We start from the raw sequence: 17,590 nt of genomic DNA on the forward strand, positions 1-17,590 counted from the left end.
TGTAGGGAAGGAAGAAAGAAAGATGAGCTAATCATTCATAGCAGATACTACAGTACAGGAAACAGTACACACACATACGCACTACACACACAGTACACACACACTACACAAACACACACCGTACACACACAGCTCACAAACACTTCCCTTCCAAACTGCTACAGGCTGATGACACCTGCGGCTCTAAGCCCCGCCCACATACCTGAGAGAAACAGGAAGTCAGGCTCAGCAGGAGGAACACGGACGGATTCTTCTGTCCGAGTGTAGCTTCGTCTTTTCTGCGCTCCGTTCCTTCATTTCCGCCCTCTGTGACCCGCTGCTCCGGTGTGAGGAAGAGGAGGAAGCGCCGGAACCTTCGCCCGGTGAGTTTGCGTTTGTCTGGGCCGAGTATCGACCCGTTCTCCCGCTCGGCAGCGCCCGAGTCCATATTAGGACATGACGGCTTCAGGGACGCGCGTCGCGTTGCGTTTACGGACGAGTTCCACTGCGTTTAGCCGGCTGCGACCCGAACGCTTCTGTCGTTATTTGGGTCACCAAGCGTGACCTGCATGCTCGGGCCTGCTGTGTGTGTGTGTGTGTGTGTGTGTGTGTGTGTGTGTGTGTGTGTGTGTGTGTGTGTGTGTGTGTGTGTGTGTGTGTGTGTGTGTGTGTGTGTGTGTGTGTGTGTGTGTGTGTTCATACACGCTTTGCGCTTCTGTGTACCTACAAACCGACTTGAGTCTCCAGGTACGGAAGGCTCGTCCTGGGTCCCGGGGTGATCAGGTGTAATGACAGGTGTGTGTGTGTCCCGGGGTCTGCCTGGCTCAGGTGTGATCACAGGTGTGTTCGAAACTCAAGTGGGACCAGCTGTCAAAGTGTTTGAGTCAACATGGTTGTATCTTCTGCCTTAATGTTGTCACTGAGGTCTCAGCTGTAGGTTCTGGATCTGTCAGAGGTCCACAGTAACCCAGAGTAACAGAGTCCAGGTTCAGGTGCATCAGGACTCACCTGTCAGACGGGTCAGACCCTGCAGGTCCACCACAGCTTCAGGTCAGGGATGATGACCTCCTGACAGTGTTGAGTTTGGTTCAGATGTAGGGACCTGAAGGCCTCACCAGGTGATGAAGGTGACGAAGGTGTGCTCACTCTGACCTTTCACCTCCACATCTCTACATCATCTGGCTGAAGTATGAATAACTTACCTATATGTCTATATATGGGCGTGTGCATGTCTGCATCCTGTGGTGAGTGAAACTGTGTGAGTGTGTGTGTGTGTGTGTGTGAGAGTGTGAATCATGGCTGTGATTCAGCTCAGAGGAACTCAGGTCTCAGTTCAGCCTCAGCTCAGGTTTCACTCCTCTGCTTCATAAAGCTCTGATTCATGAGAACTAGGTTTGGTGAATAATTGGTGAAGATTCAGATTTCATTGGTCAGAGGCTCTTGCATGTATGCACACACACGCACACACACACAGTGTTTCTCTGAGTGTAAAGCCATCGTACACACACACACACACACTCGTCCATATGCATGTGGACGTTGCATAACGGCCTCGGCTGATAAGTAATGTGATACTATGACCGCAAAGTGTTTACGTAACAGCATTAAGACAACCCCCCCCCACACACACACACACACACACACACACACACACACACACACACACACACACACACACACACACACACACACACACACACACAGCGTGCAGGGATAACGGAGCGTTAATGGTTAATAAGTTCACACGCCAGTTTGGTTTTGGCTGAAGAAAAAGTACTCATGGACTTTAAAGTGCCCGTTTGTATTCACTCTGTCTGCACAGCGGTGCTGCAGTAAATGTGTAGCCTTGGATCAGAGATTAAAGCTTTCAATGGTTTAAAAATGAAGACAAGAACACCTGGGTTTGTGTTTAAATCTCTGGTTCTGTGGGTTAAAGTGAGAGTGTTCTGAGGTCTTCCTCTCTCTCTCTTCCTCTTCCTCTCTCTTTCCCTCTCTCTTCCTCTGTGGTGAAACCTGCAGCGCTGTAATCTAGACCTGCGGGCTGCTTGGACCTACTTCCTGTCCTCAGTCTGTGTCTGTGGCAGATGATTTATTTACTCTCTCTGCTGCTCTGAGTCCTGATGCAGAACACAAGACCACAGAAGAAGAAGTTTAACCTCTGAAACCTGCAGCAGCTCACATCTGGAGCTGCAGAAGGAGATAGGATCCATTATACTCCACTAGGAAGCTGGAATGACACTGTGAAGCTGGAATGACACTCTCTCTCTCTCTCTCTCTCTCTCTCTCTCTCTCTCTCTCTCTCTCTCTCTCTCTCTCTCTCTCTCTCTCTCTCTCTCTCTCTCTCTCTCTCTCTCTCTCTCTCTCTCTCTCTCTCTCTCTCTCTCTCTCTCTCTCTCTCTCTCTCTCTCTCTCTCTCTCTCTCTCTCTCTCTCTGGGTGCTGTGGGGTGTGAATGGCGAGGAGCAGCCTAAGCCTGGCTGGTGGATTATGTGCTGAGTGGGCGGGGCGTCTGTATGATCTGTCGGGGGGCTTAATGCTGCGATGATCCCAGCAGCTGGGTTTTCATCTGTGTGATGTCCAGAGCACCTACACACACTTATGTAAGCCTGATCCCAGGCCCCGCCCCCTGCGCCTGGTGGCCAGCGCTCGGCTCGCTCCCTCGCCTCAGAAACCCGAAAAGAACATCTGACGGGAACCTTGGCGCGCTGGAGCTTTGATTTGTTGCCATGGAGACGCTGATGCTGCAGCAGAGGGGCCGGTGTGTGTTTTAGTGGAGGCAGGATGAGCGGCGAGTCTGGATCAGCGTCAGGTCCCGCTGATCCTCTTACTGTCCAGAGGATGTGGCAGAGCGGCGGCGGTGTAGAGGAGGATAGAGCGGCGCTTAGTTAGAGGTAGAAGTGTAGAAGAAGAAGAAGATGAAGTTTAAGAAGTTCATCACCATCATGCAGGCGGCCGTGGGGATCGTTCCCCTCAACAAGAGAGAGCTTCTGCCCCCGGGCAGGAAGCTGTGGAGAGCCCCGGGGTGAGTGTGTGTGTGTGTGTGTGTGTGTGGTCTTATTGACCTCTGAACCTTAAAGTCTGTTTGCGTTCCAGTTTTCCAGTCCTCCTCATACTCGCTCATATGATCGTAGACTCAGAGCTCTTTGTGATATCAGAGTGTGTTCCTCTGGTTGGCTCACGCAGTGTGTAACGTCTCAGTGTGCAAGGCGTCTTCACACACTCACACACTCACACACCTCCTCTCTGACTGGAGGAGCCTGTTGGCGGCATGGAGGAGCTGCACGTGTTCAGACGTGCTGGCAGAGGATTACAGTCCAGTTTCCTCAGCTGACCTGGAATTAGTGTTTTTAAAAGCATAAAAGCTTCATTTGACCTCCACTCTGAGTGCCTTTCTCTTCTGTTATTTATCATTGATTTAGTTTGTTGCTCTGTAATCTCTCAGCTCTTTGTATCAGGACCGTTCTTTCATTAAGTAGTTTTATATTTGCTGCTTAACCCTTTCAGAAAAATGAGTTGTTCAAGTTATTTGATGAGGACTGAAATGAAGACAAAGATTCAACATACAAACAACAACAACAACATACAGTCAGGATGCAGCATGTATAAGGCACCAAATCACAACAAAACCTTATCTCAAGGCTCTTTACACATAAAGATGTAGTTTAACATCACGTTTTGGTGTAAAACATAGACCCATAATATTGTTACTTGGTTCCCTGACCCCTTGTGTCCTTGTGTCCTTGTGTCCGTCTGGTCTCAGGGACCAGCCAGGCTCCAGCACTGACCTGTTGAGTCGCTCCTGGGATAAGATCTGTTGGAGCAGAGAAGCTCAGTACCTGTGCCTGTCCTCACGCAGCTCCACCGCCATCACCATGGTAACCTGTCTATGTGTGTGTGTAGCTGTGTGTGTGCGATGATGTTTGATATTGAAATGAGGAGTCGGACTTGCAGGTGGTTGTTTGGTTGAAGGTGTTTTTCTCCTGCTGATGAAACAGGCTGCGGCTTGAATGTGATTACACACACACTCTCTCTCTCTCTCGCTCTCGCTCGCTCGCTCAACACAAAACACAAAACACAAACAAAAGGTTATTGTGTGACAGCTGCACACGCTGGTCTCGTTTGTCCAGAGCTCAGATTCAGACGTGTTTTCAGGCTGCGTGACTCTTTTGTGTTGTGTTTGATGTTGAACATGAATGAGGGGAAATGACATCAGAGGAAGCACGGCGGGACACTGGGTCAGACTGCACATGTGACTGAATGAGGGTCAGAGTAGAGGAGTGTATCTGCTGAGGCTACACACACACATCAGTGGAGAGTTCTGTTACGTTAGAGCCATGAAAAGACTTTAAAATCAATGTACCTTTGTTTAATCATTGATTAATTGTGCAGTTTATTTTAAATCTGACTTTTACAAAGGCGTGTGTGTGTCAGCTTGTGTGTCCTTTCTTGCTTTTCTCAATATTCTTGTTACAATTCAACATTTTCTCTAAATGTTCAGACTTCATATCTGTAACATTTCCGCCATTTTCTTTTCCACTCTTGTCTGTTTGTCCTCGCGGCCCCTGGAGCTCAGCAGGCCCCCAGAAATCAATTGGAATTTTAGACAAATCCATCTCGGTGGTCTTTGAGGGGGATTCATCATTTATACATTTATGAAAAATATGTAATCATTTGGTATGTATTGTTTGCGTGTGTATTCGTATTAGTTTTTACGTTATCGTTAAATATTTTTCATAGTTTTAAGTACTTATAGTTTTATTATAGCTCTTTCTTTTCCATTGAAAGTTTAACTACCCCCGCGTTTATTTGGTTTAACCCAAATCCGAGTTTGGAGACGCGGCGCTAATTTTCACAGCAGACGCTACATTTTAATGCTTTTAAAGTAAAACTATGGTGTTTAAAGTGATGTAGAAGCGACGGACGCGCTCGAAACACGCGGTTCACCGTCAAACCCGCTGTTTAACTGCTTATAAACGGTGATATTTGCGTTTTGCTCTCTGGCGGCGGCGGCGGCCCCGGGCGGTTCAAAGTGCGTGATGGCAGTGAGCGGGGCGCTGCTGCCCCTCAGCTCCTACGCGCCTCTGCGTCTGCACGTAAGTACAAACAAACTACAACAAGAAGTATCCAGTCATGACCGCTAATGTCTCCTGTGTGGGGAAGAAGTTACTTTGTTCACAACGACATTCCATGAATCCCTGTTCCCCTGTTGCACCTGCTGTGGAGGCGGGCACGGTTAGCTACATCGGTGCTTAGTTTAGCTCCGAGGAACGCGTTAAAAGTTTATAAACCTGCATTAAACGCTTTATTAATGTTATAACAGTTGTAGACATGTCGACTCTGGTCATATTACATCTTTATGTGTGAGTAATTGTCTCCTGCTGTTTGGTGGCTTGTCGTGCTCGCAATCAACTTTGCTGTGTAATTTGTTGTTATTATTGTTTATCTCCTCTCTGATAAACCTCTGCTGGCGCTGCGGTGCAGTGTAACATCACAAACCGAAGCTTTGTGCGGTCTGAAGTCCCTGTAATGTGTTTGTTTCCTTATTACGCGCCCTGCTGTGGCGTCATGTGGGTGCAATGCGGCTCAGTCGCCTGTAGAGGGCAGAGCAGCATAACGTAGAGACATGAAGTTCATTAGAGGGTCAAACAGACGCTCACATCAACGTGACCACATTAAAACAATAAACTGTGTCTACGGAGAGCTTCTGCCTTACCGCCTCTGTCCAGCAGGTGGCAGTGTGGGCCGACAGCTGAGAGGATGGAGTGAGTTTGGTTCTGAGTCCAGCTCCTGTTTGGTGACTTCCCTTTATGTTTCAGCTTCATGTTCTCGTATAATGATATCTCTGGGTCTGCTTGTTGAGCTTTGGGCTCTGGGTCTCTTTGAGATGTTTGATGTTGGACCAAATCATCTTGACTTGGTGGTGGTTTCCCAAATAAGAGGTTTTGTGGTTGAACACCTCTGGGTTTTTGTTTAGTTTGAGGACCAAACTAAGGCTGAGATGAAGATGGATCACTTTCTGAGAAGCTACAGAACCTCTGTGGTGCTGTGTGTGTGTGTGTGTGTGTGTGTGTGTGTGTGTGTGTGTGTGTGTGTGTGTGTGTGTGTGTGTGTGTGTGTGTGTGTGTGTGTGTGTGTGTGTGTGTGTGTGTGTGTGTGTGGAGTTGTCTCCAGATAAGAGGATTTCCAGCTAAAAACACTCTCACTGTGACAAAATAAGTTTCCTACATTTTGTCGACTAAACAATCAGAGAAATGTCTGGATGCCAAAAATGAAAATTAGTTTTGTGTGTGTGTGTGTGTTGGAGTTGTTGCCCTGGAGTGTGTTTACGATACGGGTGTGTGTGTGTGTGTGTGTAGACGGTGGGATTTGCTCTGAATGTAGGCCAGCAGAATCCCTCTTACGTCAAAGGCGGACAGATGCAGCTGTGGGCATGGAGGGGAAAGCTGTGGTTCACATCGGCGTGCCAGAGCGCCGCTGGAGGTGAACCGGGACGGACGCGGACAGGAAACCAGACGCAGGCGGGCGAGGATGAAGACGGTCCTCAGCCTGCACAGGAAATGGGCTCACGCCGTCAAAACCATCCGGATCCTGCAGGGACTCGTGAGTGAGACCGGATCAGAGCTGACGGAGCTGCTCTGTGACGCTCTGTGACGGAGGCAGAGCTTCACAAGGAGTGTGGACGCTCTGGAGAGATGTTTCATTAGAAACGAGAGGAAACTTGTTGTTTGTAGAGTAGAAGCTGAATTTGCTGGGCAGTGAGTCTGTGGTTTGTTTCCATGTTTGTAGGATGTAAATGTAATCATTGATGTGTTTTTATGTTCAGAGCAGTTTGATCACTGATGGCATGAAGTTGTGTCATCAATCAAGTTTCAGAGTTTTGTCCTCTAAAGAAGCTGGACACATGCAGGAGGGCTCAGTCTGAGAGAACAGAGAGTAGAGTGTGATAACACTGAACTGAGCCTGAGCCTGCTGGGCAGAGACGGGAGGAGAGAGCAGTCAGGACAGAGGAATGTTGCTCTGTGTGGCAGGGAGGAAGAGGAGCCACAGGTTTGGGAATGTTGGATGATGGAGAGGGTTTAGGACTTCAGCCTCTCAGGGGCTCAAACTGTGGTGCTGGTCTCAGTCCCTGTGGATCAATCAGTCATCATGAGTGTTTGTTGTTGTGGAACAGATTGATAGTTTCAGTTGTTTGGTTGTTTCTGTGAGCGGTTCAGTCTGTTTGTGTCCTCATGAAGCTGACTGATCCTTATTCACCTCAGAGTCTCCTGGTTGTCCTGCTGCCTGTCCTCCATGTTTGATCTGCAGACTGAAGTGAATCTTTCCTTTCTCCTCAACAGAACCCGGTGATGGAGGAGACGGTGTGGGAGCAGTACACCGTGACCCTGCACAGGGTGAGTGCACGGGGCGGGGGGAGGGGTCAGGGGGGGGTCAGGGGGGTCGTGAGTCTTATCAACAGATCTCAGTCAGACCTGGATGTGAGATGAAGCCATTAGATGAGTTATAACTTAAATGTTCTGACCTTTAACCTTTTATACGGTAGAATCAAAACTCCAGCGTCGCATTCACGTCTTGCTGTGATTGGCAGTCAGAGTTGAGGGGGCGTGGCTTCTTCTCCAGCTCAGATCATAACGTCACAGCTTGATCCGTCTGAGCGAGTCGTGTGTTCCTCTTGCAAGAACCAAACGGGAAACATGAAGAAGAATCCAAACAAAGCAGTTTCAGCTGTCAGTCAGTCAGCCACCATTTTGACTTCAAAGAGCATCAGACTCCTTTCCCATAGGAGGAAACTAAACAACAACAACAACCCTGTGAGGCTCCTCCTCCTCCTCCTAACCCCCCCTCCTCTGAGGCCATCTGGTAGAGACGGCGTGCGGTGATGAATTGTGTTGTTTTAATATCTTGAAGTACAGATGGAGGGATAAAGAGGTCGACTCATCAAATCTGTGCTCTAATCCCATCTGACCAGAGTAGAGCAGCGGCAGGTAGAGCGACCTAGAGCTCAAACGCTTTCGGCTTAACACCTCAAATTACAAATATCTGACTGTGAAGCGTTACAATACGAGAACGCACACACACACACACACACACACACACACACACACACACACACACACACACACACACACACACACACACACACACACACCGCCGTGATCAGAATGAGTCCAAATCTACAGGCTGGAGATGAGCAGAGAGCTGACACACACACACACGCACACACAGTGGAGTAAGACCCCCTCCCCTCCCCTCCCCTCTCTGTCCCCAGGACTCTAAGATGGGCTTTGGCATGGCGGTGTCAGGAGGACGGGACAACCCCAACGAGGACAGCGGGGAGACGTCCATCATCGTGTCTGACGTCCTGCAGGGAGGACCGGCCGACGGCCTGCTGTTGTGAGTTGGAGTTGGTTACCTTGACGATCAGATCAGAGACTCATGTGAACAGAAGTGTGTGTTTATAAATGAAGCGTTTGTCTTCTCAGTGAGAACGACCGCGTGGTTCAGGTGAACGCCTTCCCCATGGAGGGAGTCGTCCACTCCTTCGCCGTGCAGACGCTCAGGAAGTGCGGCAAAGTGGCCAAAGTGGTACGTAAACAAACAAACAAACGTCACCGTGTGTGGCTGTGACGTCGTTGTTGCCGTTGGTAACCTGTGATCTGCTTGTGACGGTGACAGACAGTGAAGAGGCCCAGGAAGGTTCCCGTCAACGCGGTGAACCGTCCGCCGTCCCCGGACGACCGAGTCTTTAACAACGACTACAACGACGATTACAACTACGACCCGGACCGCCGCAGCGTGCACAGCGGGCGCAGCGGGGTCGGGCGGGAGTACAGCCCGGAGAGGGAGCGCGGCGGATATGGGGACTCGGGCTACCACACACGTGAGCGGGACAACGAACGAGACTACGACCGGCGGGATCGAGGGCGGAGCACGGAGAGGGACCTCAGCCCGGAGCGGCCGTACAGGAGGGAGGGCAGCAAGGGGCGGACCCTGGACAGGGAACGCAGCCCGGACCGCCGCTACCAGAGCGAGCACACGCTGGACCGCGAGTACAGCCCGGACAGACGCCACCCCAGAGACCGCAGCCCAGACCGCCGCTACAGGAGCGAGCGAGCCCTGGACCGCGACTACAGCCCCGACCGCCGTTTCCGCGCCGACAGCCCGGAGCCGCGCAACAGGCGAAGAAGCCACAGCCCCGACCGCGAGCCCAGCTTCGAAGGGGGCCGCGACCCCAGGAGGTACGAGGAGCCGCCGAAGAGGAGCGGCAGCAGGGACCGCCTGGACCGCTCCCCGTCCCCCATCCCGCCCCCCATGCCCATCCCTCGGTCCCGCCCCCCCCGAGACCTGGAGCCGCTGGAGAAACCTCTGAACGTGGTGCTGCTGAAGAACCGGACCAACGAAGGTGAGGAGGTCAACCACACACACACACACACTTCCTGTTCCTCCTACTGCTCTTCCATGTTGTTTACATGTTCAGTCGCAGCTCCTTCATCCCTGTTTCCTGTTCCCCAGAGTACGGCCTTCGTCTGGGCAGTCAACTCTTCATCAAGGAGATGAGCAGCACAGGACTCGCCAGCAAAGATGGGAACCTGCAGGAGGGCGACATCATCCTGAAGGTACGGGTGATGTCACACGTTTACATGCCACAGTGAGGCTTTCCTTCATCGTGCTCTTCCTCACTCAGTTTAGTCACGTCTGCAGCCAAACAAGAGAACATTACATCATGCTTTACTGCTTTTAACTTCAGTGTGATATCAATTCTCTACACACACTCCTGGATAAACACTGTGTGGAGTGTGTGTGTGTGTGTGTATATGAGTTCAGAGGTTAAGTCTCCCGCTCTGCTCCCAGATTAACGGCACGGTGACGGAGAACCTGTCCCTGAGCGACGCGGGGCGGCTGATAGAGAAGTCTCGAGGGAAGCTCCAGCTGGTGGTGCAGCGGGACAAGCAGCAGGTCCTGGTCCGAGTGCCCCCCATGGCCGACAGCGACTCGGAGCTCGACGGTGAGACGCACAGCAGCAGCAGGTCTTAAAGGGTTAAAGCAACACAAAAGGAACCAACGGCTACGTGATGTTTTTGTTTCCTCTCTGCTTTGTTTGACAAAATAAAAGCTTTACTCCCACGTGAGCGCTTCTCTATTATTAAAGATCAGATTAGCTTCTGCTCTGTCATCCAGAGGGACAGAGACACACAGAGGGACACGGAGACTAGGACAGACATGTAAACAATGACATCATCAGCTCTCTAATGGGTCAGCAGGTCAAACACACACACACACACTTTATAACATGAATGCTGCAAAATTAAGAAGTAAACCTCGATCAATAAGACGTTTGATTGATCGTTCCGGTCACACAGGAAGTCTCTCTGCCCCGTCTGTGACCTTAGAGCCTAGAGAACACAATCCTCTGTATAACTGAGCTGAGGTTCTGACCCGTGCTCTCTGGGGTCACAGTGGTTCAGTCAGAACTCAAACCTGTCTCACTTCAGTCTGGAACATTCTCTGCATTCCTCTATTGCGCAACAGCGTCTTCACTTCTCGGTTGTTGTTGTTTTTTATGATGTCACGTGACCAGGTGCTGCTCTGTGATTGGTCGGGAGCAGCAGGGTTTGGTTCAATCACCCCGGAGACTCCTGACCCACTTTGTATGGGAACTGTGTGTTCTTCATATTTGGGCCTGTGTGGGCCTGTTAGAGTGTGTGTGTGTGTGGCTGGGGGCGCCTATGGGTGTGTGTGTGTAGGCCTGTGTGTGTGTGTGTGTGTGTGTGTGTGTGTGTCTTGTTAGCCTTTGGCACGGTGATCTAATCCACTTTCATAATCCTGCTATTGGGTATGACAGAACATTATTATTTTAGGTTTCACACTGCAGCAGCTGTGTTCTCTTGTGTGTGTGTGTGTGTGCGTGTGTGCGTGTGCTTAATGTTCAGTTTTAAAATTCATATATCCATGTATGTTCTCGTTGTCATGATGTAGAACATTCCAGCTTCATGCAGCCCAAATGTTGTATAAGGGAAATGGCCTGATTGTGTGTGTGTGTGTGTGTGTGTGTGTGTGTGTGACCTGTGTGACCTGTGTGCTGGTGAATCTCATGAATGTGTGTGTGTGTGTGTGTTGTGTCAAGGACGAGCTTTCCTTCACTTGTGTTGATGCATTTGTCTCTGTTCCAGAATATATTTGCATTTATTTTGGAATTAGAAACAAACATGTAGATTGTATAAATGGATGATTTTAAACACTAACTGTTGTGTGTTAATAGTTTGGTCTTTGTGTTGCAGATATCTCTGAGATCGGGTCGTACCACTCCTACTCCCCGCAGGAGGAGAGGCGGGGTCACCCCTCTGACCTCTCCTCCCACTCCTCCACCGAGAGGCTGAGAGAGAAGCCCAGGTGAGAGACAAACACAAGAAGAAGAAGAAGAAGAAGATGGTTCAGTCCACCTTAAATCTTCTGCTCTGACCTTAAACAAATCAAAGTCAAATTAAATCAGGATAATGCAGGATTATGTTGATATTCTGTGATGGAGCTTAACCATTTAATCTCACTTCCATGACCGTCACCATGGCGATTCTGTGTCGTCGTTGAGCCGGGCCGTGTCTGGTTGTTCACTTCTGCCCCGCTTGTCGTTCCCAGAGAGGATCCGCCCAGCAGGCTGGCCAAAATGGGCGCCATGCCGACGCCGTTCAGAGGACTGGAGCGAGCTGTGGAGGACACGCCCCTGGAGAGGGAGGAGCCAAGAGCAGAATCACCACCAGGTCAGTGGAGCTCTGTCACACACACACATCAGTGCAGACAAACCAGACACACTTTCAATTTAAGCCACGCCCACCTGGAGGATCTCTTAAGTTTGCATGATTTTAAAAACATTTCCATTTTGTGTGTTTTGATGTAAATCCAAAGTCAAGATTCACACATAACACTGTGTGTGTGTGTGTGTGTGTGTGTTTCAGTCCCAGTGGTCACTGCCCCCCCGAGGGTTCACGCCCCTCCCAAGGTCCCAATCAAACCAAACTCAGAGGACGAGGAGATCTACGGGTTTGTGTCCCTTCATCTTTCCTGTCAGATCTTTCTTCTCTGTACAGAATCTAAACGTGACCTCACTTCCTGTCTTTGCTCCGTGTCCAGGCCGAACACGGTGATGGTGCGTTTCCAAAAAGGCGACAGCGTGGGCCTGAGGCTGGCGGGGGGGAACGACGTGGGCATCTTCATCGCCGGCGTTCAGGAGGACAGCGCCGCGGAACACGAAGGACTCTGCATGGGCGACCAGATCGTCAAGGTGACGCAGGCTTAGAGACAGCAAGGCTCAGTTTGGAAAGGTTCCGTGTTTTGTCACAGAGTCCATATGTCCTCTACGTCTCTGTCTCTGTCTCAGGTGAACAACGTGGACTTCAGAGGGATGGTGAGGGAGGACGCCGTCCTCTACCTGCTGGAGGTCCCTAAAGGAGAAGATGTAACCATCCTGGCTCAGAGCAAACCTGAAGGTGTGTGTGTGTGTGTGTGTGTGTGTGTGTGTGTGTGTGTGTGTGTGTGTGTGTGTGTGTGTGTGTGTGTGTGTGTGTGTGTGTGTGTGTGTGTGTGTGTGTGTGTGTGTGTGTGACACGTCTCGTTCTCTGTTCCAGTGTATGAAGACATCTTAGAGTCTGGCAGAGGCGACTCGTTCTTCATCAGGACCCACTTTGAGTTTGAGAAGGAGGCCCCTCAGAGCCTCGCCTTCGGCCGAGGACAGATCTTCAAAGTGACGGACACTCTGTATGACGGCAAGCTGGGCAACTGGCTCGCCATCCGCACGGACAAAGACAACCAGCTGCTGGAGAAAGGAATCATCCCCAGCAAGAGCAGGTGGAGCAGCCGGGCACCTGAGACGCCTCCAGACGCCTGAAGGCACCACCAGCGTTCTGACTCTCCTCTCCTCTCCTCTCCTCTCTGTCTCCTCCTCACAGGGCCGAGCAGATGGCCAACGTCCAGAACGCCGCTCGGGCCGCGTCGGGCAACGACAGGGGAGACTTCTGGAGGCTCAGGGGTCAAAGGGCGGCCAAGAAGAAAGACCTGCGCAAGAGCCGAGAGGACCTGAGTGCTGCTCCGGTCGCCACACGCTTCCCTGCCTACGAGAGGGTGGTGCTACGAGAAGGTACGGGACAGCGCTGTCCACCCTCTGTCCAGCTCACAGTTTACTGCCTTTGACACATATTGTTGTGTTCTTTGGTTACACTGACTTGCGTGTGCGTGTGCGTGTGCGCGTGTGTGTGCGTGTGTGTGTGTGTGTGTGTGTGTGCTCAGCTGGCTTTAAGAGGCCTGTTGTGATCTTTGGGCCCATCTCTGACGCCGTCAACGAGAAGCTGGCCAAAGACATGCCTGAGCACTTTGTCCTGGCTAGTAAGTACTGAAGCAACCACAACAACAACACTTCTGTCATTCAAGGTGCCTGATTACTTTATAGATCATATACATTAAGTATAATATGTTGTGTTTGTTTTCCAGGGACGGAGCCCAAAGACGCCGGCACAGAGAAATCCTCAGGAGTCGTCCGACTGAACACTATAAGACAGATTATTGAACAGGTAACCATAACAACATGTCACTGCATTTCTGTACTCAATTCAGGAAGAGCCCTGGAATTTGAAAATGTGTTTTCCAGGCCTGGGAATGTTTTGGGAAAGACTTGGGAATCTTGAGAGGTAGATTTTAAACCTGAGAGGAGATTTGTTTACTTTCTTTATTTTCCATGCTCGCATCATCTTAGGAAAGGTTGCTAGGAGACAGTCTCGCTCTTGATTTTGCTGACATGGTGACCCCTCTGGTCCCTCTGTCCTCAGGACCTCCACGCTCTGCTGGACGTGACTCCCAAAGCCGTGGACACCCTGAACTACACCCAGTGGTACCCCATCGTGATCTTCCTCAACCCGGACAGCAAGCAGGGCGTGAAGACCATGAGGAACCGCCTGGCGCCCGGGTCCAACCGCAGCGCCCGCAAGCTTTACGAGCAGGCGGTGAAGCTGAGGAAGACCTGCTCGCACCTCTTCACCGGTGAGTGTCAGCTTCCTGTCTGCGACGTTCTCCCAGCGCTCTCCTCATGAGGTTGATGGTTGTTGACAGTTTGTTCCTCTGGTGTTCCTCAGACCTCATCGACCTGAACTCGGCCCATGACGCCTGGTACGGCAGCGTGAAGGATTCCATCCGGGAGCAGCAGGACAGATCTGTGTGGGTGTGTGAGGGGAAGGTGAGCCGAGCTGCGCCGCCGTCGGAATTCCGAGCAAACCTCCTCCTCTGAATTGGCTTCCTGTATGACGGCGTCTCCTCCTCTCCCTCCCTCTCTCCTCAGATGGACGGATCAGAGGAGGACCTGGACCTGCACGACGACCGCATGTCCTACCTGTCGGCCATGAGCGCAGACTACCTGAGCATGGACAGCCGGCTGACCAGCGACTACGACGACACGGCGGACGAGGGCGGAGCCTACACCGACAACGAGCTGGACGAGCAGCCGGACGAGCCGCACTACGAGCCGCCCGCCGTGTCGGCCATCAGTCGATCCTCAGAGCCGGTGCTGCATGAAGAGGTGGGCGGAGTCGAGGACCTCAACATGCTCCCAACAACAGGATATGATGTCATAGATCTGTGCTGACCTGTGTGTGTGTGTGTGTGTGTGTGTGTGTGTGTGTGTGTGTGTGTCTGTGTCTCTGTGTGTGTAGAAACATCACCCTGAGCCTCGTGTGCGTATGCGGCGCTCTGGCAGCAGGGAGGCCCTGAACAGCGACCCCAGTCCTCCTCCCTCCTTCGTCCCTGAACCCCCCGCGGTGAGACCCTGACCCACATCCTGAGGGTCAAACTAAGGTCAGTGTGTGATGTGAGTTCGCTCAGTGACACCAGACTCTCCCTGGCTTCCTGCAGCATGGCCGTGCTCAGACTCGCGGCGACTCGTCTCGTGGTTACGACTCTCACTCCAGCAGCACACTGAGCAGCGACGCGGCGGCGGCGGCGGGGGGAAGACCCGCTCCGCCTCCGGTGGCCCACAAGCCCGCCTTCCCCCGGCTCAGCCAGTCGTCAGAGGACCAGGGGCAGGAGGGCGAGGACCCCGCCAGCCGCTCCTTTATGGGCAAGGTCAGCATCTCCGCTCAACTGAGACACGACACAGACACAGGAGCGTCTCTCTCTCTCTGAACGCTGCTCACTCACTTCACTCTCTCCTCTCTCACTCTGCTTCTGTTACTCTATAGAAATTGGGTGAACAGGTAATAGAGTGTGTGTGTGTGTGTGTGTGTGTGTGTGTGTGTGTGTGTGTGTGTGTGTGTGTGTGTGTGTGTGTGTGTGTGTGTGTGTGTGTGTGTGTGTGTGTGTGTGTGTGTGTGTGTGAGTGAGTGAGTGAGTGAGTGAGTGAGTGAGTGAGTGAGTGAGTGAGTGAGTGAGTGAGTGAGTGAGTGAGTGAGTGAGTGAGTGAGTGAGTGAGTGAGTGAGTGAGTGAGTGAGTGAGTGAGTGAGTGAGTGAGTGAGTGTGTGTGTGTGTGTGTGTGAGTGAGTGAGTGAGTGTGTGTCTCCTTTATCCTTCACTCTTTGCTCCTCTGTCGTATCTGCTTTCCCTTCCGTTCCCTTTCTGTTCCCTGTCAGATGTTTAGTTCGAGACGACGTCATCATTTAAGCGTGTGTGTGTGTGTGTGATTTCAGATCAAAGCGTTTGAGAAGATGGACCATCTGGCTCGAGCTCAGAGGATCCTGGAGCTGCAGGAAGCGGAGAACGCTCGGGTCAGTGCCACCGTCATCATCATCTTCACCATCACCATGGTTACAGACCCAGACCTAGACACTGGGACCTTCAGTCCTCTTCCTGCTGTGTTTTCATGGTTGTCTTGTTTCTCTTTGCGTCTCCTCAGCTGGAGATCGCCCAGAAGCACCCGGACATCTACGCCATCCCCATCAAGCTGCCCAAACCAAACCTCAACCGCCCACAGCCAATCGGGTGAGAGCACAGTTCCTTATTATCTGATCAGTCAGGCTCAGTCACAGTGGAACGATCCACACTTACCCACTGCCTCCTCCACCTTCAGCTCCAGCTCCAACCCTGAACCTCAGGCTCCGTCCAGGCACGCAGAGGGCAGAGGTCATTACCGTGGCAATGATGACGAAGAGGAGTACCGCCGACAGCTGGCCGACCAGACGAAGAGAGGCTACTACAGCACGCAGAAGTACAAAGACACAGAGTTCTGAACGCACACACACGTGCGTGCTCACACACACACACACACACACATCCCGCTGTTAGAGTCCAAACATGTTTCTCTTCTCAGCTTGTTGTCTCTGTGTCTCTTCTATCTCCTAAATGTTCAGAGGTCGTTTCAACACAAACTGCTTTGGTTGAATACTTTTCTAGAGAGGAGTCCCAGTGTTTCTACGATCATTCGCTCTTTAACTTCACCCGTTTACAGAAACTCTCAGCTCCTCCTGCAACTTCCACGTTTGGAAGGCAAGACAGCGTCTCCTAGCAACCGTAGCTGTGGGATTCCCTTCCTCTTCTAATTCCGCTCGTATGATTAAATAAAAACTTTCTGCAACTTTTCCAGGTTTTTCGTGGTAGAAATGGACGCTCGTTGTAGAAACTTGATTGACAGTGAGAGTGACCCCAGCGTGACCTCTGGGATGAGATTCAGATTTTAGCAGCGTTTCCTTTTCTTCGTTTTCAAACCTGGAGCACTGGTATGAGTGTGTGAGGGGCCGGACTCTCCATAAAGATGTTTGTTGAGAATGCCCAGCTGGACATTTGTGTGTGTATTTGTGTTTTAGTTTAGTTTTCACTCATTGTCGTCGTGTGTGTGTGTGTGTGTGTGTGTGTGTGGATTATTGTACATATGTGGATGTTTGTTCTGGTGCATTCTGGGTAGTTTTAAAGTGCCTTGTAGCGCCGATTCCACCAGAGAGGAGCGAGACGACGACAGACGGAGGGAAAATGAGTCAGACGACACAGATTCTGCAGCAGAGCGTCACACACACACACACACACACGGACTGCAGCTCATGCAGTTTGTCAGATTCGGTTCTGTCCCGTTTCCGTGGCAGCTACTCCCAAAGCGAAAACGGCTCGGTCAGCGTCGCCGCGGTCACCTGCCTCAACTGAGCGTATGAACTTTTTTTTTTCTTCTTTCTTTTTTTGTTTTCAATTAGATGCGTCAAAATTAGCACAAGAACTTTGCATAGAGACGAGGCTGTGGGCAGGATCGTTACCATGGATACTTTAATAACGTAATGTGATATTACCGCTGTTTTTTTGTTTGTTTAGTTTTTTGGATGTTTGATTTGTGTTTTAGTGAAACAGGAGGACGTTTATGGAACTGCAGCTTTTTATACTACGACTCTGTCATGTTTTTATATGGACACAGACTTCATGTGTCTGTGTGTTTGTGTGTCTGTGTTTGTGTGTCTTTGTGTCGGGGGCTGTTAGTGAGGACAATCACATGAATTGATCAGTTTCTTATCAATGATAGTTTGATCATCAGATGTTTCATTCAAATAAATAAATGTAAATGGTTTTTTTTACATTTTGTCTCTTTGTGTCTTTATGTAAATATCTGCATGTTTACTGTTTACAAATGTTTTGATTGGTCGATGGACAACTTTCATCGCGACAC

The 17,590-nt window shown here is 50.9% G+C and overlaps 1 protein-coding gene across 4 annotated transcripts; it reads left to right on the plus strand.

Annotated features, from left to right (window-relative positions):
* Positions 1–219: 219 nt before the first annotated feature.
* On the plus strand, positions 220–17,498 carry tjp2a (tight junction protein 2a (zona occludens 2)). 4 transcript variants are annotated; one of them, XM_076159981.1, is made up of 25 exons: positions 221–362; positions 3,739–3,853; positions 7,316–7,369; positions 8,245–8,369; positions 8,459–8,561; positions 8,652–9,378; positions 9,489–9,592; positions 9,828–9,981; positions 11,255–11,366; positions 11,610–11,731; positions 11,927–12,011; positions 12,102–12,252; positions 12,349–12,457; positions 12,596–12,815; positions 12,917–13,104; positions 13,254–13,349; positions 13,455–13,534; positions 13,790–14,000; positions 14,093–14,193; positions 14,296–14,532; positions 14,666–14,770; positions 14,865–15,074; positions 15,636–15,713; positions 15,842–15,927; positions 16,016–17,498. In XM_076159981.1, exons 2-25 carry the CDS (start codon positions 3,851–3,853, stop codon positions 16,173–16,175), a joined length of 3,621 nt encoding a protein of 1,206 aa, XP_076016096.1. In that variant the 5' UTR covers positions 221–362; positions 3,739–3,850; the 3' UTR covers positions 16,176–17,498. The 4 variants fall into 4 exon arrangements, with proteins under 4 accessions (XP_076016097.1, XP_076016096.1, XP_076016095.1 ...); XM_076159982.1 differs by lacking the exon at positions 3,739–3,853 and having other exon boundaries at positions 220–362; XM_076159980.1 differs by lacking the exons at positions 221–362; positions 3,739–3,853 and adding an exon at positions 4,782–5,071.
* The last annotated feature ends 92 nt before the right edge of the window (positions 17,499–17,590 follow it).

Source organism: Genypterus blacodes, unplaced genomic scaffold (genome assembly GCF_046128005.1).
Source record: "Genypterus blacodes isolate CSIRO-AG114 ecotype Tasmania unplaced genomic scaffold, CSIRO-AGI_Gbla_v1 ptg000102l_1, whole genome shotgun sequence".
NCBI lineage: Eukaryota > Metazoa > Chordata > Actinopteri > Ophidiiformes > Ophidiidae > Genypterus > Genypterus blacodes.